The sequence below is a fragment of the Giraffa tippelskirchi genome, chromosome 8 (assembly GCF_054371585.1).
Source record: "Giraffa tippelskirchi isolate mGirTip1 chromosome 8, T2T-mGirTip1v1.2.pri, whole genome shotgun sequence".
Lineage (NCBI taxonomy): Eukaryota > Metazoa > Chordata > Mammalia > Artiodactyla > Giraffidae > Giraffa > Giraffa tippelskirchi.
The window spans coordinates 65,769,296-65,791,998 of NC_137282.1; the positions used below are offsets into that span (position 1 = coordinate 65,769,296).

Consider the following 22,703-nt stretch of genomic DNA (forward strand, 5'->3'; position numbering starts at 1 on the left):
AAGAACCCAGGGATCCATTAGAAGCTCAGCCACCCGCAGAAGCCGAGCTGGGACACTTGAACAGAATCTCAATGCAAACAGAGGACCAGAAAGTTGGCTACTCTTTTCTATAAGAGAGGGAGACCTTCGAGTCTTCCTTTCGGTGCTCCAACTTGGATGCGGGGTCTCAAAACAGTCAGGAGGGGGAGTGCCTTTTCCTGGGTTCCACGGCGCATCCAGGCCTCGTTCTGCCCCATTCTGTGCTGTGTCAGCCCTGGATGGAGTCTTTCTTTCTGAAGTCTCAGCGCACAAGCTCCACGTGATATCGGCCCCAGGTGGAAAGGCATGGAGCTGCTCGTAGGCCGCCAGACCTAGGAAACAGATGGGAGAATGACCCCCTCTCTGCAGATGGAGAGACTGGGGAAACCCTGAGGGGCATATGCTTGTCCAGGGCCACACCACTTATGAGAAGAAGGAGCCTGGTCTGAGAGCAGCGGGGTCCTCGGAGCTCAGGCCCTGGCTGCACCCAGGCCTCCCCAGGGCTGTGGGCTGGGCTGTGTGGCTGTCACTGTGCCTGCACATGGCCTAAGGGGGGTGGTCGAGCAGTCAGAAACCCAGAGATTCCCTTGGGAAGTTTTGGGGAAGGGACCTCAGCACGAACCCCAGGAAATGATGTCACCTGCCGGCAACAGAACCCAACAGAACCCGCAACCCGGGTATCCAGGCCTCCAGAGCGGAGAGGAGCCCCCAGCCAGATCACTTGCTGCCAGGATGTTCTGCTGTTTGCCCCTGCCCAGAGCCCGGGGCCGCAGGAGAGCTCACAGGCAGTGTGCGTGGGCACCCTGTCGACGTTGGCTCAGGGCACCCCCGAGAGGCCTCTGGCCCTTTGCCCGGAGAAACAGAAAGGTAACACGGGGAGCCCCAGGCCGGGCCAGGCCACCTCTCCCATGCCACCCGGAAACACCGGGTCCTTTGCCTGTGTGTGTGGATGCGGGTTTCTCGGGGTGTGTCTCCCTCAAGGAAGCCCAGGCGGATGTGGGGTCAGAAGCCTGCGGACAAGTTGTGTCCACACCCCAGGGGAGAGCAGGCTGGGTGGGATGGGGAGAGTGCGGGCAGCGCCGGCCGCCCAGGCTGACCTCACACCCTCAGGTGGGTCTCTTGCCTCCCGGGTGGGGATGTGAGCAGACACACGTCTCTGACCCTTCTGGGAAGAGAAGTTCGAGCAGGCAGAAGCAGCGGCTCCACTGGCCAGGCCCAGCTCGGAAAACTCCCAGCACGGCTGGCTGACGGTCACTGTCGTTGCAGAGCTTCCCACGTGATGAGGCCGAGGACGGGGACACCCCGTCCACCTCCTGGAGGGAGGGGTCGGAGCACCACCCCCCCGCCCGTGAGGCCCAGTGCAGGCTCCAGGTGAGCGTGCCCACGGAGGCATCAGCCCCACCGGGGGCGAAGTGGAGGCGGGGAAGGCCTGCTGCCGAGACACCGCCCAGGATACACCCGGCGGCCCAGTCTGAGGCTGCCACGGAGCTCAGCACACCCGGCTCCGACCCAGAGTCCCGAGAACCCCGGCCTCTGAGGCAGCAGGAGGACCTGGAGCCCAGCACGCCAGAGCACAGAGGTGAGGACGCTGGGGCTGGTGCACGGGAGTGTGTGGGGAGGGGGTGCTGAGCTACACAGGGACGAGTCCCCGAAAGATGCTGCTGGGCCTGCAGCAAGCGCTGGCCTCACACCCCCACCCCCATCTTGCACACTTCAGTCCCAAAAGACATCCGACGCTGGGTATTCTTTGGGAATCTCTTGGAAGCTTTCTGTCCCGGGATACGCACATGCCAAGGCTGGCCTGTGGGTAAACTTTGCTTCTCCCCCAGCTCTAGCACTGGCCTCCAACTGGAACCAGGCTCCACTTCCCAGACCTGTCCCTACAGAGGTGGTGGCTCCAGGTGCAGGACCCAGGAATCCACCGAGGGCAGGTGGAGAACCGAGACTTGCCCTCGCAGAGACACCAGGCCAGCTGGGTACTGGCCAGCACACCGGGCAGATCGGATCTCCGTGCCTGCAGGACCCCCAGCTCCAGGCACTGATGTCCCACCCCCTCAGCGAGAACCTCCACCTCCACGTGCACCTGTACCTGCTCGGGCTTTGGCAGGAGAACCCGAGGCAGAGGAGGAGTCACCGCCTCGGCAGGGAGAGCCTGCCCTGGCTCCCGCGCAACACCCAGACGCCGACGATGACTCACCCGCCCCTGCAGGAAGAACGAGCCCCCGCTCTGGACAGAGACCCAGAGCCCTTGCCGGAAACACCACGTCCAGGGCAGCGGTCGGCTCTGCAGCCTCCATCCCTGTCTGCTCACCGTGGACGCCGGCAACTCGTTCTGCCCCCAGGGGACATGGAGTTCCTTTCCCCTGAACTGCTTTGCATTTGGTTTGTTTCCACCTTTCTGGTGATGTTTTATTGTTTGTATGGTTTCGTGTATTTCTGTTGGTTAAGTTGGGATTAGTAAACTTTTTCATCATTGTTGCAATTTGGGAACACTGTTCTGTCACTCTGGTGATACTGTGTTACCATCACCACTTTGTAGTTGCAGACCCCTTCCATCTTTATGCCCCACCCGCCAACAAAGCCTGGATTCAAGGCAAGCACGCCCTGTTCATCCCTCCCCCCGATCCTGAACACAATTTCATCTTTTCTTTCGGCATTCCTTCCTATATTCTTGGTGTCCCCAATCAATGCCTCTCAGTGAAATGACTGAAGGAGTTTTTTTCGGACTCTCCACCTACTGTAAGACTCCATTGGAGAGTTCTCATTTTTATGTCCTTTGAAGTAGCCTTTGATAGCTGAAAGGACGGTGTACGCCCTTTCAAGATATCATGTGCCAAACGAAGCCCTTTTGGCAAATGCCATCATTATCTCCAGGCAGGCATTGCTGTTTGAAGGGTGACATCTCAGCCAGAAGGCAGAGGCTGAGCTCCTCTTGTTGCACCAGCTCCCAAAAGAAGCCAAGAAAGGGAGCTGGAACAACAAACCACCCCAACGCCCAGGAAAGCGTTCTTCACGACAGAAGGCTAGAAAATGACCCAACAACCTTGTGGCCCAGAACCCCTCTAGAAAAATCACTGTTCCATAAAAAAGAGAAACACATGGGAAGTTCCAAGGAGAGGCAATGCCCACGGCCAGTGTACTTTAGAGACGGCCTGACCGCTCCGGGGAAGACACGCACCGACGGAACCCCTTGGGAAACAGCAGTGATAGTCCTCACCGTCGTAAGGGTTTCCTCTGGGGACAACCTGCCCTGGGCACCACATGAGGGAGCAGACCGGCTTCTCTTCCTCTGCCCCCACACCATTCACTCATGAAGGCAGCTCAGGTGTTCTCATGCCCTGCCTGCCTGCCTGCCTGCCTGGCTCATCCGTGAGCTGTGCCCACCTCCAGGGCAGGACTCCACCTTCTCCTCTCTGTGTACCGTGAATCTGCACACAGTGGGCTTTCAGAACCTTAGGAGACTTGAGCCATTCCCACTCGAGCCAGAACCCTCCCCAGGAAGGAAAACAGCTGTGGAGTCCTTTTGGCCCCAGCACTGGTTCCCAAACCCTGGCGGCTCCTACAGCCTCTACGGTGTGAAGAGGGAGGTCCCTTCTGACAGAGCTTTCCGGCTGTCAGATCTAAGCTGTTGTTTCACTGTCAGCTGTGTCTCTTCCGTTGCAGCCAGGTGGGCCACGCTGCTCCAAAGGAGCTCACAAGCTGAGTTGCAAGGGAGGTATTGAGAGGACAGGGATGGCTACAACGTGCTGCAAACTGAGTGAGGGTCCCCACAATCCTCAGCAAAGGTCTGTGGCATGCAAGTGGGGAGTAGAGGGCCCCCAAGTTCCAAAGGAAGGGAGGTACTCGGGAGCTAAAGCCCTTGGCTGCTGTGGTAGCAGCTGCAGATGGCAGCTCGTCCACAGTGCACTTCGAATGAGGTCATATGAGCGGGACTCGGGAAATGGCTCCGAAATCCAGAGAAAGGGGTCAGGGTATGTGGGAATCCGGCGGGGGTGGGGGGTGGATGAAGGAAGGTGTCCTTCCTCTCTCCAGTGCAATTTGGTTTGGTGAGTCTCAAAGCTACCAGATGGCACTTCCCAAGTCAGGCCCCCGCAGGAATCAGGGTGGGCTGCGTGCCTCGGCCCCTGCCACAGGGACAAGCCACACCAGTGGCCTCCCTGAGCTCAAATGGCCGGATTTGGGGTTCTGTCTGGGTGCACACCTCCTTGCTGTGGCCAAGTTCCCCCCTTCTCTGAGCACCAGCTTCATCCTCTCGAATGAGGACATCGATTGCTACCTTGGCACGTTACTCTCTTCATCCTGTGAAGACTCATTAGGCTTATCCTACAATTACTAGCTGGCCCGAAGAGATATCTCCTGAATCCAGATTAAGGGGGAGTCTCCCAGGCTCATCTGGCATGTCTTCCCTGAAGTCTGCCAAAACCCACACCCTTGCATTTCCAGGGACTCCCCTTAGCCAGCTGGGCAGAAAACCCAGCATGGTTCAAACAAGCTGACAGACAAGCGGGAGAGGACTCACGGGCAGACGGCCTCCCTCAGGTCTCGGGTGGAGCTCTGGGACCACAGCAGCAACGGGCCATCCCAGCCCCTGGGCTCAGCAGTGCCCTCATTCTCAGGCCGGCGGCTCTGCCCTGAGGGGAGCAGGAAGGTCACCAACTGCCGCAGGCGGACCTCAAGCCCCTCCCACTGCTGGAGCCTGACCTCCCCCGGCCCCACCCCTTCCCCTACCCCAGCAGGACGAGAGCTCGTCTTCCCCTGGCTTCCAACGTGAGGCCCGACCCTGGGCCCCGATTGGGCACTGCCCCAGTCCGGAGCCAATCACAGTGGCCAGGGAGGTGGAACGCACCGATTGGCCAGGGCCAGGTCATGTGACCATGCTCCCCAGGAAACTCAAATATTACCAAGATTCCCTAACAAACCAATGAACGAAATTATCCAGTAAAGGCAAACCGTACTTTCTAATGAGGCCAATGTGACAGAAAAAAAAAAAAAAAAAAGCTTCACAATGAACTGCTCAAGGAAGCTACTAAATAAACTTTCAGAAAATTTAAGTAGTTTTTTTTTTTTTTTAATAGGGTGACGGAGAGCTATACCTTTCCCATCTATGTGAATTTAGGTTTAAACTAGATTTCCCTTGGCTATTATATAAGACAAAAAAACCCACATCACCCCCTTTCACTTCCCCCACCCCCAAAAAGGGTTTTAGTCTATTGAATTTTTGTGTCCTCAGTTGTGTCTGATTCACGGCAACTCACGAACTCTACACAGCCAGGCTCTTCCGTCCATGGAATTCAGGGCAATTTTTTTCTGTCACAGTAAATGCCCACCCTGGGTGATCCAAAGGCAAGGGCTCAGAGGATCCTGAGAGACTAACTCCTTTCAGCTGAGCACAAAGCTGGCTCCTCACTGGGATGCCTGTGGCCTGGGGCTCCCAGAGGGGAGAGCAGCACTCGCCCCACCGTGTGGTCACTGCTGGAAGTGCAGGCTGCTCCTCACTCCCCCTTGACAGTGTCCCTGAGGGCAGAACAGTGTGAATCTACTCAAGGTGGAAACGCAAACTCCGATGCAACCAGACTTCCCACAAGGTCTCCAAAACCACTCAGGAACAGGGAATTGGAAACTGCAGGGCATGACATGAATGGAGATGGAGACTTGACACCTTACACCGAGTTCACTTCCAGTTATCCCTAGACAAAGTTTCCATGAAAACTTGTCACAAATCTAGAAGAACAATGAGCAGAAACCGGACACGTGCTTTGAGTCTTCACACACAAAACTAAAAGGCAGTCCACAAAACAACCCAGAGAATACAGTGGACTTTGCAAAATCAAAGATATCTACTGTGGGAAAGACCTCATGACAAAAGCAAAAGACAGGTCATACATCGCGAGATGAATGAGTGGAAACACAAAGCTTCTCAAGGATGTGTCTCCAAACAGACAAAGAACACCAACACAACAAGCCTGTGAAAACTAGGGAAAGGTCTGAAGGGACACCAGACTGAGGAAGACACACACAGAGTATCCCGGATGATGTCCAGCACAGAGGGCCTGAAGAAACAACAGTCTAGTTGCACTCCCTCGGGCCTGTGTGACCCTGGATGAAGCCTCTGTTTCCCGGTGGCTCTGAGAGATGGACAGGGAGGAAGGGGAAGAGAAATCACTTGCATTTCTAATACTCACAGCAAAGTCTTCCAATGAGAAGGGAATTGTCACCCCCACTGACAATGCCATTCACTGAAGTGATACCCACGAGTCCATCTAACCCAGAAGGGAAGGAAGGACCTGTTCTCACAAAACGGCGAGAGATGGAAGAAGGAAGATCAAGCCCACACCAATCGCTGCAAAGAGAAGCTGTGCTCAGGGCTTGAAAGAATTCCTATTGGGAAAATGATGTCACAGCCCCACAAGGCAATCCACAGCTTCGATGGTATTCCTCCCAAAATGCCAATGCATTTTCGCACCGAACAAAGAATTGCAACAGGGGTTACGGAAACAGAAAAGAGCCTAAATTGTCAATACAATCCGACGAAAAAGCCCCGATACGGACATCCAAGGTTGTGTGAAAGGAAATTAGACGAGCAAACTAGGATCCTCAGGAGAGTATCGGAGAAGGCGATGGCGACCCACTCCAGTACTCTTGCCTGGAAAATGCCCTGGACAGAGGAGCCTGGTAGGCTGCAGGCCATGGGGTCGCGCAGAGTCAGACACGACTGAAGTGACTTAGCCGCAGCGGCAGCAGCAGGACAGTATGCTATTGGGAATACAACAACACACACAGATCCAGATCGATGGAATAAAGTTGAGGGTCCAGAAACAAACCCCGGCATCCATGGTCAACTCGTCTCTGACACAGAAGGGGAGAATATCCAAATGGGAACAAGAAAGCCTCTTCAATCAATGTCCATGGGAAAACCAGACAGCTACATCTGAAGAACGCTATTGGTTTTGATCTCACACCACCTCAATATCGGGGAAAACCCTCACCCTAAAGGCTGATGTCATGAGATAGCTAGAAAGAAGCGTAGGTCAAAGGCTCCTTAACATCAGAGTCTCCTTGCCATTTGCTGGGCGGAGGTAGAAATGGGTCTCTTCAAGTAAGGGAAAGAGGGAAACGAAGTACACCAATGGGTTTCCATCCAATGGAACCTCTTCACAACAGAGAAGCTAAGCATTCACAAATGCAAAAGATAGGAAACGGAACATGAGAGACTCCTTGCAAGTGGTGTATCTGAGAAGGGGTTCATATGGAAAGAGACGAAGAATGCACAGCACTCAGATTCCAAGAAACACCACCACCACCCTTGACCCTTCCCCCATGACCAACTCCGACCTAAAGCCTTTCTCTCCCTCTAACCTATCCCTAAAACATAACCCTCATCTAATCATATACATGTGCATTCCTAGCATCCATCCATCCACACACGAGAGAGAAAGAGGAAGACACAGACTGAATCGAGAAAGGAAAAGAGAGGGACACAGCCAGAGAGAGACACGGAACCAAAGAGAGGAAAGGAGTCGATGGCCCAGACTTTTCATCACTCTGTCTCGAAGGTAGAAGCAATGACAGCGCCCATCCACCCCAGAAGGGGGAAAAGGACGGAAGGTTTGGAGAGGAAAAGACAAGAACCCAGGGATCCATTAGAAGCTCAGCCACCCGCAGAAGCCGAGCTGGGACACTTGAACAGACTCTCAATGCAAACAGAGGACCAGAAAGTTGGCTACTCTTTTCTATAAGAGAGGGAGACCTTCGAGTCTTCCTTTCGGTGCTCCAACTTGGATGCGGGGTCTCAAAACAGTCAGGAGGGGGAGTGCCTTTTCCTGGGTTCCACGGCGCATCCAGGCCTCGTTCTGCCCCATTCTGTGCTGTGTCAGCCCTGGATGGAGTCTTTCTTTCTGAAGTCTCAGCGCACAAGCTCCACGTGATATCGGCCCCAGGTGGAAAGGCATGGAGCTGCTCGTAGGCCGCCAGACCTAGGAAACAGATGGGAGAATGACCCCCTCTCTGCAGATGGAGAGACTGGGGAAACCCTGAGGGGCATATGCTTGTCCAGGGCCACACCACTTATGAGAAGAAGGAGCCTGGTCTGAGAGCAGCGGGGTCCTCGGAGCTCAGGCCCTGGCTGCACCCAGGCCTCCCCAGGGCTGTGGGCTGGGCTGTGTGGCTGTCACTGTGCCTGCACATGGCCTAAGGGGGGTGGTCGAGCAGTCAGAAACCCAGAGATTCCCTTGGGAAGTTTTGGGGAAGGGACCTCAGCACGAACCCCAGGAAATGATGTCACCTGCCGGCAACAGAACCCAACAGAACCCGCAACCCGGGTATCCAGGCCTCCAGAGCGGAGAGGAGCCCCCAGCCAGATCACTTGCTGCCAGGATGTTCTGCTGTTTGCCCCTGCCCAGAGCCCGGGGCCGCAGGAGAGCTCACAGGCAGTGTGCGTGGGCACCCTGTCGACGTTGGCTCAGGGCACCCCCGAGAGGCCTCTGGCCCTTTGCCCGGAGAAACAGAAAGGTAACACGGGGAGCCCCAGGCCGGGCCAGGCCACCTCTCCCATGCCACCCGGAAACACCGGGTCCTTTGCCTGTGTGTGTGGATGCGGGTTTCTCGGGGTGTGTCTCCCTCAAGGAAGCCCAGGCGGATGTGGGGTCAGAAGCCTGCGGACAAGTTGTGTCCACACCCCAGGGGAGAGCAGGCTGGGTGGGATGGGGAGAGTGCGGGCAGCGCCGGCCGCCCAGGCTGACCTCACACCCTCAGGTGGGTCTCTTTCCTCCCGGGTGGGGATGTGAGCAGACACACGTCTCTGACCCTTCTGGGAAGAGAAGTTCGAGCAGGCAGAAGCAGCGGCTCCACTGGCCAGGCCCAGCTCGGAAAACTCCCAGCACGGCTGGCTGACGGTCACTGTCGTTGCAGAGCTTCCCACGTGATGAGGCCGAGGACGGGGACACCCCGTCCACCTCCTGGAGGGAGGGGTCGGAGCACCACCCCCCCGCCCGTGAGGCCCAGTGCAGGCTCCAGGTGAGCGTGCCCACGGAGGCATCAGCCCCACCGGGGGCGAAGCGGAGGCGGGGAAGGCCTGCTGCCGAGACACCGCCCAGGATACACCCGGCGGCCCAGTCTGAGGCTGCCACGGAGCTCAGCACACCCGGCTCCGACCCAGAGTCCCGAGAACCCCGGCCTCTGAGGCAGCAGGAGGACCTGGAGCCCAGCACGCCAGAGCACAGAGGTGAGGACGCTGGGGCTGGTGCACGGGAGTGTGTGGGGAGGGGGTGCTGAGCTACACAGGGACGAGTCCCCGAAAGATGCTGCTGGGCCTGCAGCAAGCGCTGGCCTCACACCCCCACCCCCATCTTGCACACTTCAGTCCCAAAAGACATCCGACGCTGGGTATTCTTTGGGAATCTCTTGGAAGCTTTCTGTCCCGGGATACGCACATGCCAAGGCTGGCCTGTGGGTAAACTTTGCTTCTCCCCCAGCTCTAGCACTGGCCTCCAACTGGAACCAGGCTCCACTTCCCAGACCTGTCCCTACAGAGGTGGTGGCTCCAGGTGCAGGACCCAGGAATCCACCGAGGGCAGGTGGAGAACCGAGACTTGCCCTCGCAGAGACACCAGGCCAGCTGGGTACTGGCCAGCACACCGGGCAGATCGGATCTCCGTGCCTGCAGGACCCCCAGCTCCAGGCACTGATGTCCCACCCCCTCAGCGAGAACCTCCACCTCCACGTGCACCTGTACCTGCTCGGGCTTTGGCAGGAGAACCCGAGGCAGAGGAGGAGTCACCGCCTCGGCAGGGAGAGCCTGCCCTGGCTCCCGCGCAACACCCAGACGCCGACGATGACTCACCCGCCCCTGCAGGAAGAACGAGCCCCCGCTCTGGACAGAGACCCAGAGCCCTTGCCGGAAACACCACGTCCAGGGCAGCGGTCGGCTCTGCAGCCTCCATCCCTGTCTGCTCACCGTGGACGCCGGCAACTCGTTCTGCCCCCAGGGGACATGGAGTTCCTTTCCCCTGAACTGCTTTGCATTTGGTTTGTTTCCACCTTTCTGGTGATGTTTTATTGTTTGTATGGTTTCGTGTATTTCTGTTGGTTAAGTTGGGATTAGTAAACTTTTTCATCATTGTTGCAATTTGGGAACACTGTTGTGTAACTCTGGTGATACTGTGTTACCATCACCACTTTGTAGTTGCAGACCCCTTCCATCTTTATGCCCCACCCGCCAACAAAGCCTGGATTCAAGGCAAGCACGCCCTGTTCATCCCTCCCCCCGATCCTGAACACAATTTCATCTTTTCTTTCGGCATTCCTTCCTATATTCTTGGTGTCCCCAATCAATGCCTCTCAGTGAAATGACTGAAGGAGTTTTTTTCGGACTCTGCACCTACTGTAAGACTCCATTGGAGAGTTCTCATTTTTATGTATTTGAAGTAGCCTTTGATAGCTGAAAGGACGGTGTACGCCCTTTCAAGATATCATGTGCCAAACGAAGCCCTTTTGGCAAATGCCATCATTATCTCCAGGCAGGCATTGCTGTTTGAAGGGTGACATCTCAGCCAGAAGGCAGAGGCTGAGCTCCTCTTGTTGCACCAGCTCCCAAAAGAAGCCAAGAAAGGGAGCTGGAACAACAAACCACCCCAACGCCCAGGAAAGCGTTCTTCACGACAGAAGGCTAGAAAATGACCCAGCAACCTTGTGGCCCAGAACCCCTCTAGAAAAATCACTGTTCCATAAAAACGAGAAACACATGGGAAGTTCCAAGGAGAGGCAATGCCCATGGCCAGTGTACTTTAGAGACGGCCTGACCGCTCCGGGGAAGACACGCACCGACGGAACCCCTTGGGAAACAGCAGTGATAGTCCTCACCGTCGTAAGGGTTTCCTCTGGGGACAACCTGCCCTGGGCACCACATGAGGGAGCAGACCGGCTTCTCTTCCTCTGCCCCCACACCATTCACTCATGAAGGCAGCTCAGGTGTTCTCATGCCCTGCCTGCCTGCCTGCCTGCCTGGCTCATCCGTGAGCTGTGCCCACCTCCAGGGCAGGACTCCACCTTCTCCTCTCTGTGTACCGTGAATCTGCACACAGTGGGCTTTCAGAACCTTAGGAGACTTGAGCCATTCCCACTCGAGCCAGAACCCTCCCCAGGAAGGAAAACAGCTGTGGAGTCATTTTGGCCCCAGCACTGGTTCCCAAACCCTGGCGGCTCCTACAGCCTCTACGGTGTGAAGAGGGAGGTCCCTTTTGACAGAGCTTTCCGGCTGTCAGATCTAAGCTGTTGTTTCACTGTCAGCTGTGTCTCTTCCGTTGCAGCCAGGTGGGCCACGCTGCTCCAAAGGAGCTCACAAGCTGAGTTGCAAGGGAGGTATTGAGAGGACAGGGATGGCTACAACGTGCTGCAAACTGAGTGAGGGTCCCCACAATCCTCAGCAAAGGTCTGTGGCGTGCAAGTGGGGAGTAGAGGGCCCCCAAGTTCCAAAGGAAGGGAGGTACTCGGGAGCTAAAGCCCTTGGCTGCTGTGGTAGCAGCTGCAGATGGCAGCTCGTCCACAGTGCACTTCGAATGAGGTCATATGAGCGGGACTCGGGAAATGGCTCCGAAATCCAGAGAAAGGGGTCAGGGTATGTGGGAATCCGGCGGGGGTGGGGGGTGGATGAAGGAAGGTGTCCTTCCTCTCTCCAGTGCAATTTGGTTTGGTGAGTCTCAAAGCTACCAGATGGCACTTCCCAAGTCAGGCCCCCGCAGGAATCAGGGTGGGCTGCGTGCCTCGGCCCCTGCCACAGGGACAAGCCACACCAGTGGCCTCCCTGAGCTCAAATGGCCGGATCTGGGGGTTCTGTCTGGGTGCACACCTCCTTGCTGTGGCCAAGTTCCCCCCTTCTCTGAGCACCAGCTTCATCCTCTCTAATGAGGACATCGATTGCTACCTTGGCACGTTACTCTCTTCATCCTGTGAAGACTCATTAGGCTTATCCTACAATTAATAGCTGGCCCGAAGAGATATCTCCTGAATCCAGATTAAGCGGGAGTCTCCCAGGCTCATCTGGCATGTCTTCCCTGAAGTCTGCCAAAACCCACACCCTTGCATTTCCAGGGACTCCCCTTAGCCAGCTGGGCAGAAAACCCAGCATGGTTCAAACAAGCTGACAGACAAGCGGGAGAGGACTCACGGGCAGACGGCCTCCCTCAGGTCTCGGGTGGAGCTCTGGGACCACAGCAGCAACGGGCCATCCCAGCCCCTGGGCTCAGCAGTGCCCTCATTCTCAGGCCGGCGGCTCTGCCCTGAGGGGAGCAGGAAGGTCACCAACTGCCGCAGGCGGACCTCAAGCCCCTCCCACTGCTGGAGCCTGACCTCCCCCGGCCCCACCCCTTCCCCTACCCCAGCAGGACGAGAGCTCGTCTTCCCCTGGCTTCCAACGTGAGGCCCGACCCTGGGCCCCGATTGGGCACTGCCCCAGTCCGGAGCCAATCACAGTGGCCAGGGAGGTGGAACGCACCGATTGGCCAGGGCCAGGTCATGTGACCATGCTCCCCAGGAAACTCAAATATTACCAAGATTCCCTAACAAACCAATGAACGAAATTATCCAGTAAAGGCAAACCGTACTTTTTAATGAGGCCAATGTCACAGAAAAAAAAAAAAAAAGCTTCACAATCAACTGCTCAAGGAAGCTACTAAATAACCTTTCAGAAAAGTTAAGTATTTTTTTTTTTTTTTAATAGGGTGACGGAGAGCTATACCTTTCCCATCTATGTGAATTTAGGTTTAAACTAGATTTCCCTTGGCTATTATATAAGACAAAAAACCCCACATCACCCCCTTTCACTCCCCCCACCCCCAAAAAGTGTTTTAGTCTATTGAATTTTTGTGTCCTCAGTTGTGTCTGATTCACGGCAACTCACGAACTCTACACAGCCAGGCTCTTCCGTCCATGGAATTCAGGGCAATTTTTTTCTCTCACAGTAAATTCCCACCCTGGGTGATCCAAAGGCAAGGGCTCAGAGGCTCCTGAGAGACTAACTCCTTTCAGCTGAGCACAAAGCTGGCTCCTCACTGGGATGCCTGTGGCCTGGGGCTCCCAGAGGGGAGAGCAGCACTCGCCCCACCGTGTGGTCACTGCTGGAAGTGCAGGCTGCTCCTCACTCCCCCTTGACAGTGTCCCTGAGGGCAGAACAGTGTGAATCTACTCAAGGTGGAAACGCAAACTCCGATGCAACCAAACTTCCCACAAGGTCTCCAAAACCACTCAGGAACAGGGAATTGGAAACTGCAGGGCATGACATGAATGGAGATGGAGACTTGACACCTTACACCGAGTTCACTTCCAGTTATCCCTAGACAAAGTTTCCATGAAAACTTGTCACAAATCTAGAAGAACAATGAGCAGAAACCGGACACGTGCTTTGAGTCTTCACACACAAAACTAAAAGGCAGTCCACAAAACAACCCAGAGAATACAGTGGACTTTGCAAAATCAAAGATATCTACTGTGGGAAAGACCTCATTACAAAAGCAAAAGACAGGTCATACATCGCGAGATGAATGAGTGGAAACACAAAGCTTCTCAAGGATGTGTCTCCAAACAGACAAAGAACACCAACACAACAAGCCTGTGAAAACTAGGGAAAGGTCTGAAGGGACACCAGACTGAGGAAGACACACACAGAGTATCCCGGATGATGTCCAGCACAGAGGGCCTGAAGAAACAACAGTCTAGTTGCACTCCCTCGGGCCTGTGTGACCCTGGATGAGGCCTCTGTTTCCCGGTGGCTCTGAGAGATGGACAGGGAGGAAGGGGAAGAGAAATCACTTGCATTTCTAATACTCACAGCAAAGTCTTCCAATGAGAAGGGAATTATGACCCCCACTGACAATGCCATTCACTGAAGTGATACCCACGAGTCCATCTAACCCAGAAGGGAAGGAAGGACCAGTTCTCACAAAACGGCGAGAGATGGAAGAAGGAAGATCAAGCCCACACCAATCGCTGCAAAGAGAAGCTGTGCTCAGGGCTTGAAAGAATTCCTATTGGGAAAATGATGTCACAGCCCCACAAGGCAATCCACAGCTTCGATGGTATTCCTCCCAAAATGCCGATGCATTTTCGCACCGAACAAAGAATTGCAAAAAGGGTTACGGAAACAGAAAAGAGCCTAAATTGTCAACACAATCCGACGAAAAAGCCCCGAAACGGACATCCAAGGTTGTGTGAAAGGAAATTAGACGAGCAAACTAGGATCCTCAGGAGAGTATCGGAGAAGGCGATGGCGACCCACTCCAGTACTCTTGCCTGGAAAATGCCCTGGACAGAGGAGCCTGGTAGGCTGCAGGCCATGGGGTCGCGCAGAGTCAGACACGACTGAAGTGACTTAGCCGCAGCGGCAGCAGCAGGACAGTATGCTATTGGGAATACAACAACACACACAGATCCAGATCGATGGAATAAAGTTGAGGGTCCAGAAACAAACCCCGGCATCCATGGTCAACTCGTCTCTGACACAGAAGGGGAGAATATCCAAATGGGAACAAGAAAGCCTCTTCAATCAATGTCCATGGGAAAACCAGACAGCTACATCTGAAGAACGCTATTGGTTTTGATCTCACACCACCTCAATATCGGGGAAAACCCTCACCCTAAAGGCTGATGTCATGAGATAGCTAGAAAGAAGCGTAGGTCAAAGGCTCCTTAACATCAGAGTCTCCTTGCCATTTGCTGGGCGGAGGTAGAAATGGGTCTCTTCAAGTAAGGGAAAGAGGGAAACGAAGTACACCAATGGGTTTCCATCCAATGGAACCTCTTCACAACAGAGAAGCTAAGCATTCACAAATGCAAAAGATAGGAAACGGAACATGAGAGACTCCTTGCAAGTGGTGTATCTGAGAAGGGGTTCATATGGAAAGAGACGAAGAATGCACAGCACTCAGATTCCAAGAAACACCACCACCACCCTTGACCCTTCCCCCATGACCAACTCCGACCTAAAGCCTTTCTCTCCCTCTAACCTATCCCTAAAACATAACCCTCATCTAATCATATACATGTGCATTCCTAGCATCCATCCATCCACACACGAGAGAGAAAGAGGAAGACACAGACTGAATCGAGAAAGGAAAAGAGAGGGACACAGCCAGAGAGAGACACGGAACCAAAGAGAGGAAAGGAGTCGATGGCCCAGACTTTTCATCACTCTGTCTCGAAGGTAGAAGCAATGACAGCGCCCATCCACCCCAGAAGGGGGAAAAGGACGGAAGGTTTGGAGAGGAAAAGACAAGAACCCAGGGATCCATTAGAAGCTCAGCCACCCGCAGAAGCCGAGCTGGGACACTTGAACAGAATCTCAATGCAAACAGAGGACCAGAAAGTTGGCTACTCTTTTCTATAAGAGAGGGAGACCTTCGAGTCTTCCTTTCGGTGCTCCAACTTGGATGCGGGGTCTCAAAACAGTCAGGAGGGGGAGTGCCTTTTCCTGGGTTCCACGGCGCATCCAGGCCTCGTTCTGCCCCATTCTGTGCTGTGTCAGCCCTGGATGGAGTCTTTCTTTCTGAAGTCTCAGCGCACAAGCTCCACGTGATATCGGCCCCAGGTGGAAAGGCATGGAGCTGCTCGTAGGCCGCCAGACCTAGGAAACAGATGGGAGAATGACCCCCTCTCTGCAGATGGAGAGACTGGGGAAACCCTGAGGGGCATATGCTTGTCCAGGGCCACACCACTTATGAGAAGAAGGAGCCTGGTCTGAGAGCAGCGGGGTCCTCGGAGCTCAGGCCCTGGCTGCACCCAGGCCTCCCCAGGGCTGTGGGCTGGGCTGTGTGGCTGTCACTGTGCCTGCACATGGCCTAAGGGGGGTGGTCGAGCAGTCAGAAACCCAGAGATTCCCTTGGGAAGTTTTGGGGAAGGGACCTCAGCACGAACCCCAGGAAATGATGTCACCTGCCGGCAACAGAACCCAACAGAACCCGCAACCCGGGTATCCAGGCCTCCAGAGCGGAGAGGAGCCCCCAGCCAGATCACTTGCTGCCAGGATGTTCTGCTGTTTGCCCCTGCCCAGAGCCCGGGGCCGCAGGAGAGCTCACAGGCAGTGTGCGTGGGCACCCTGTCGACGTTGGCTCAGGGCACCCCCGAGAGGCCTCTGGCCCTTTGCCCGGAGAAACAGAAAGGTAACACGGGGAGCCCCAGGCCGGGCCAGGCCACCTCTCCCATGCCACCCGGAAACACCGGGTCCTTTGCCTGTGTGTGTGGATGCGGGTTTCTCGGGGTGTGTCTCCCTCAAGGAAGCCCAGGCGGATGTGGGGTCAGAAGCCTGCGGACAAGTTGTGTCCACACCCCAGGGGAGAGCAGGCTGGGTGGGATGGGGAGAGTGCGGGCAGCGCCGGCCGCCCAGGCTGACCTCACACCCTCAGGTGGGTCTCTTTCCTCCCGGGTGGGGATGTGAGCAGACACACGTCTCTGACCCTTCTGGGAAGAGAAGTTCGAGCAGGCAGAAGCAGCGGCTCCACTGGCCAGGCCCAGCTCGGAAAACTCCCAGCACGGCTGGCTGACGGTCACTGTCGTTGCAGAGCTTCCCACGTGATGAGGCCGAGGACGGGGACACCCCGTCCACCTCCTGGAGGGAGGGGTCGGAGCACCATCCCCCCGCCCGTGAGGCCCAGTGCAGGCTCCAGGTGAGCGTGCCCACGGAGGCATCAGCCCCACCGGGGGCGAAGCGGAGGCAGGGAAGGCCTGCTGCCGAGACACCGCCCAGGATACACCCGGCGGCCCAGTCTGAGGCTGCCACGGAGCTCAGCACACCCGGCTCCGACCCAGAGTCCCGAGAACCCCGGCCTCTGAGGCAGCAGGAGGACCTGGAGCCCAGCACGCCAGAGCACAGAGGTGAGGACGCTGGGGCTGGTGCACGGGAGTGTGTGGGGAGGGGGTGCTGAGCTACACAGGGACGAGTCCCCGAAAGATGCTGCTGGGCCTGCAGCAAGCGCTGGCCTCACACCCCCACCCCCATCTTGCACACTTCAGTCCCAAAAGACATCCGACGCTGGGTATTCTTTGGGAATCTCTTGGAAGCTTTCTGTCCCGGGATACGCACATGCCAAGGCTGGCCTGTGGGTAAACTTTGCTTCTCCCCCAGCTCTAGCACTGGCCTCCAACTGGAACCAGGCTCCACTTCCCAGACCTGTCCCTACAGAGGTGGTGGCTCCAGGTGCAGGACCCAGGAATCCACCGAGGGCAGATGGAGAACCGAGACTTGCCCTCGCAGAGACACCAGGCCAGCTGGGTACTGGCCAGCACACCGGGCAGATCGGATCTCCGTGCCTGCAGGACCCCCAGCTCCAGGCACTGATGTCCCACCCCCTCAGCGAGAACCTCCACCTCCACGTGCACCTGTACCTGCTCGGGCTTTGGCAGGAGAACCCGAGGCAGAGGAGGAGTCACCGCCTCGGCAGGGAGAGCCTGTTCTGGCTCCCGCGCAACACCCAGACGCCGACGATGACTCACCCGCCCCTGCAGGAAGAACGAGCCCCCGCTCTGGACAGAGACCCAGAGCCCTTTCCGGAAACACCATGTCCAGGGCAGCGGTCGGCTCTGCAGCCTCCATCCCTGTCTGCTCACCGTGGACGCCGGCAACTCGTTCTGCCCCCAGGGGACATGGAGTTCCTTTCCCCTGAACTGCTTTGCATTTGGTTTGTTTCCACCTTTCTGGTGATGTTTTATTTTTTGTATGGTTTCGTGTATTTCTGTTGGTTAAGTTGGGATTAGTAAACTTTTTCATCATTGTTGCAATTTGGGAACACCGTTGTGTAACTCTTGTGATACTGTGTTACCATCACCACTTTGTAGTTGCAGACCCCTTCCATCTTTATGCCCCACCCGCCAACAAAGCCTGGATTCAAGGCAAGCACGCCCTGTTCATCCCTCCCCCCGATCCTGAACACAATTTCATCTTTTCCTTCGGCATTGCTTCCTATATTCTTGGTGTCCCCAATCAATGCCGCTCAGTGAAATGACTGAAGGAGTTTTCTTCGGACTCTCCACCTACTGTAAGACTCCATTGGAGAGTTCTCATTTTTATGTCCTTTGAAGTAGCCTTTGATAGCTGAAAGGACGGTGTACGCCCTTTCAAGATATCATGTGCCAAACGAAGCCCTTTTGGCAAATGCCATCATTATCTCCAGGCAGGCATTGCTGTTTGAAGGGTGACATCTCAGCCAGAAGGCAGAGGCTGAGCTCCTCTTGTTGCACCAGCTCCCAAAAGAAGCCAAGAAAGGGAGCTGGAACAACAAACCACCCCAACGCCCAGGAAAGCGTTCTTCACGACAGAAGGCTAGAAAATGACCCAGCAACCTTGTGGCCCAGAACCCCTCTAGAAAAATCACTGTTCCATAAAAACGAGAAACACATGGGAAGTTCCAAGGAGAGGCAATGCCCATGGCCAGTGTACTTTAGAGACGGCCTGACCGCTCCGGGGAAGACACGCACCGACGGAACCCCTTGGGAAACAGCAGTGAGAGTCCTCACCGTCGTAACGGTTTCCTCTGGGGACAACCTGCCCTGGGCACCACATGAGGGAGCAGACCGGCTTCTCTTCCTCTGCCCCCACACCATTCACTCATGAAGGCAGCTCAGGTGTTCTCATGCCCTGCCTGCCTGCCTGCCTGCCTGGCTCATCCGTGAGGTGTGCCCACCTCCAGGGCAGGACTCCACCTTCTCCTCTCTGTGTACCGTGAATCTGCACACAGTGGGCTTTCAGAACCTTAGGAGACTTGAGCCATTCCCACTCGAGCCAGAACCCTCCCCAGGAAGGAAAACAGCTGTGGAGTCATTTCGGCCCCAGCACTGGTTCCCAAACCCTGGCGGCTCCTACAGCCTCTACGGTGTGAAGAGGGAGGTCCCTTTTGACAGAGCTTTCCGGCTGTCAGATCTAAGCTGTTGTTTCACTGTCAGCTGTGTCTCTTCCGTTGCAGCCAGGTGGGCCACGCTGCTCCAAAGGAGCTCACAAGCTGAGTTGCAAGGGAGGTATTGAGAGGACAGGGATGGCTACAACGTGCTGCAAACTGAGTGAGGGTCCCCACAATCCTCAGCAAAGGTCTGTGGCGTGCAAGTGGGGAGTAGAGGGCCCCCAAGTTCCAAAGGAAGGGAGGTACTCGGGAGCTAAAGCCCTTGGCTGTGGTAGCAGCTGCAGATGGCAGCTCGTCCACAGTGCACTTCGAATGAGGTCATATGAGCGGGACTCGGGAAATGGCTCCGAAATCCAGAGAAAGGGGTCAGGGTATGTGGGAATCCGGCGGGGGTGGGGGGTGGATGAAGGAAGGTGTCCTTCCTCTCTCCAGTGCAATTTGGTTTGGTGAGTCTCAAAGCTACCAGATGGCACTTCCCAAGTCAGGCCCCCGCAGGAATCAGGGTGGGCTGCGTGCCTCGGCCCCTGCCACAGGGACAAGCCACACCAGTGGCCTCCCTGAGCTCAAATGGCCGGATCTGGGGGTTCTGTCTGGGTGCACACCTCCTTGCTGTGGCCAAGTTCCCCCCTTCTCTGAGCACCAGCTTCATCCTCTCGAATGAGGACATCGATTGCTACCTTGGCACGTTACTCTCTTCATCCTGTGAAGACTCATTAGGCTTATCCTACAATTAATAGCTGGCCCGAAGAGATATCTCCTGAATCCAGATTAAGCTGGAGTCTCCCAGGCTCATCTGGCATGTCTTCCCTGAAGTCTGCCAAAACCCACACCCTTGCATTTCCAGGGACTCCCCTTAGCCAGCTGGGCAGAAAACCCAGCATGGTTCAAACAAGCTGACAGAGAAGCGGGAGAGGACTCACGGGCAGACGGCCTCCCTCAGGTCTCGGGTGGAGCTCTGGGACCACAGCAGCAACGGGCCATCCCAGCCCCTGGGCTCAGCAGTGCCCTCATTCTCAGGCCGGCGGCTCTGCCCTGAGGGGAGCAGGAAGGTCACCAACTGCCGCAGGCGGACCTCAAGCCCCTCCCACTGCTGGAGCCTGACCTCCCCCGGCCCCACCCCTTCCCCTACCCCAGCAGGACGAGAGCTCGTCTTCCCCTGGCTTCCAACGTGAGGCCCGACCCTGGGCCCCGATTGGGCACTGCCCCAGTCCGGAGCCAATCACAGTGGCCAGGGAGGTGGAACGCACCGATTGGCCAGGGCCAGGTCATGAGACCATGCTCCCCAGGAAACTCAAATATTACCAAGATTTCCTAACAAATCAATGAACGAAATTATCCAGTAAAGGCAAACCGTACTTTTTAATGAGGCCAATGTCACAGAAAAAAAAAAAAAAGCTTCACAATCAACTGCTCAAGGAAGCTACTAAATAACCTTTCAGAAAAGTTAAGTAGTTTTTTTTTTTTTTTAATAGGGTGACGGAGAGCTATACCTTTCCCATCTATGTGAATTTAGGTTTAAACTAGATTTCCCTTGGCTATTATATAAGACAAAAAACCCCACATCACCCCCTTTCACTCCCCCCACCCCCAAAAAGTGTTTTAGTCTATTGAATTTTTGTGTCCTCAGTTGTGTCTGATTCACGGCAACTCACGAACTCTACACAGCCAGGCTCTTCCGTCCATGGAATTCAGGGCAATTTTTTTCTCTCACAGTAAATTCCCACCCTGGGTGATCCAAAGGCAAGGGCTCAGAGGCTCCTGAGAGACTAACTCCTTTCAGCTGAGCACAAAGCTGGCTCCTCACTGGGATGCCTGTGGCCTGGGGCTCCCAGAGGGGAGAGCAGCACTCGCCCCACCGTGTGGTCACTGCTGGAAGTGCAGGCTGCTCCTCACTTCCCCTTGACAGTGTCCCTGAGGGCAGAACAGTGTGAATCTACTCAAGGTGGAAACGCAAACTCCGATGCAACCAAACTTCCCACAAGGTCTCCAAAACCACTCAGGAACAGGGAATTGGAAACTGCAGGGCATGACATGAATGGAGATGGAGACTTGACACCTTACACCGAGTTCACTTCCAGTTATCCCTAGACAAAGTTTCCATGAAAACTTGTCACAAATCTAGAAGAACAATGAGCAGAAACCGGACACGTGCTTTGAGTCTTCACACACAAAACTAAAAGGCAGTCCACAAAACAACCCAGAGAATACAGTGGACTTTGCAAAATCAAAGATATCTACTGTGGGAAAGACCTCATTACAAAAGCAAAAGACAGGTCATACATCGCGAGATGAATGAGTGGAAACACAAAGCTTCTCAAGGATGTGTCTCCAAACAGACAAAGAACACCAACACAACAAGCCTGTGAAAACTAGGGAAAGGTCTGAAGGGACACCAGACTGAGGAAGACACACACAGAGTATCCCGGATGATGTCCAGCACAGAGGGCCTGAAGAAACAACAGTCTAGTTGCACTCCCTTGGGCCTGTGTGACCCTGGATGAGGACTCTGTTTCCCGGTGGCTCTGAGAGATGGACAGGGAGGAAGGGGAAGAGAAATCACTTGCATTTCTAATACTCACAGCAAAGTCTTCCAATGAGAAGGGAATTATCACCCCCACTGACAATGCCATTCACTGAAGTGATACCCACGAGTCCATCTAACCCAGAAGGGAAGGAAGGACCAGTTCTCACAAAACGGCGAGAGATGGAAGAAGGAAGATCAAGCCCACACCAATCGCTGCAAAGAGAAGCTGTGCTCAGGGCTTGAAAGAATTCCTATTGGGAAAATGATGTCACAGCCCCACAAGGCAATCCACAGCTTCGATGGTATTCCTCCCAAAATGCCGATGCATTTTCGCACCGAACAAAGAATTGCAAAAGGGGTTACGGAAACAGAAAAGAGCCTAAATTGTCAATACAATCCGACGAAAAAGCCCCGAAACGGACATTCAAGGTTGTGTGAAAGGAAATTAGACGAGCAAACTAGGATCCTCAGGAGAGTATCGGAGAAGGCGATGGCGACCCACTCCAGTACTCTTGCCTGGAAAATGCCCTGGACAGAGGAGCCTGGTAGGCTGCAGGCCATGGGGTCGCGCAGAGTCAGACACGACTGAAGTGACTTAGCCGCAGCGGCAGCAGCAGGACAGTATGCTATTGGGAATACATCAACACACACAGATCCAGATCGATGGAATAAAGTTGAGGGTCCAGAAACAAACCCCGGCATCCATGGTCAACTCGTCTCTGACACAGAAGGGGAGAATATCCAAATGGGAACAAGAAAGCCTCTTCAATCAATGTCCATGGGAAAACCAGACAGCTACATCTGAAGAACGCTATTGGTTTTGATCTCACACCACCTCAATATCGGGGAAAACCCTCACCCTAAAGGCTGATGTCATGAGATAGCTAGAAAGAAGCGTAGGTCAAAGGCTCCTTAACATCAGAGTCTCCTTGCCATTTGCTGGGCGGAGGTAGAAATGGGTCTCTTCAAGTAAGGGAAAGAGGGAAACGAAGTACACCAATGGGTTTCCATCCAATGGAACCTCTTCACAACAGAGAAGCTAAGCATTCACAAATGCAAAAGATAGGAAACGGAACATGAGAGACTCCTTGCAAGTGGTGTATCTGAGAAGGGGTTCATATGGAAAGAGACGAAGAATGCACAGCACTCAGATTCCAAGAAACACCACCACCACCCTTGACCCTTCCCCCATGACCAACTCCGACCTAAAGCCTTTCTCTCCCTCTAACCTATCCCTAAAACATAACCCTCATCTAATCATATACATGTGCATTCCTAGCATCCAT

The 22,703-nt window shown here is 55.0% G+C and overlaps 1 protein-coding gene and 2 long non-coding RNA genes across 3 annotated transcripts; 2 read left to right on the top strand and 1 right to left on the bottom strand.

Moving 5' to 3' along the window:
• The first annotated feature begins 1,452 nt into the window (after nt 1–1,452).
• Nucleotides 1,453–12,291, top strand: LOC145517962 (uncharacterized). Its single transcript, XR_014062448.1, has 3 exons — nt 1,453–1,597; nt 1,854–2,913; nt 10,553–12,291. It is a non-coding gene; the product is annotated as an uncharacterized LOC145517962 (long non-coding RNA).
• On the bottom strand, nt 4,958–20,033 carry LOC145517949 (uncharacterized). Its single transcript, XR_014062435.1, has 4 exons — nt 19,814–20,033; nt 15,403–15,628; nt 12,179–12,290; nt 4,958–7,991 (listed from the first exon to the last, which is right to left on the bottom strand). It is a non-coding gene; the product is annotated as an uncharacterized LOC145517949 (long non-coding RNA).
• Nucleotides 8,341–10,141, top strand: LOC145517903 (uncharacterized). Its single transcript, XM_081521233.1, has 3 exons — nt 8,341–8,526; nt 8,926–9,238; nt 9,489–10,141. The coding sequence occupies exons 1-3, from the start codon at nt 8,392–8,394 to the stop codon at nt 10,115–10,117; spliced, it is 1,077 nt and encodes a 358-aa protein (XP_081377359.1). The 5' UTR covers nt 8,341–8,391; the 3' UTR covers nt 10,118–10,141.
• Nucleotides 20,034–22,703: the final 2,670 nt, after the last annotated feature.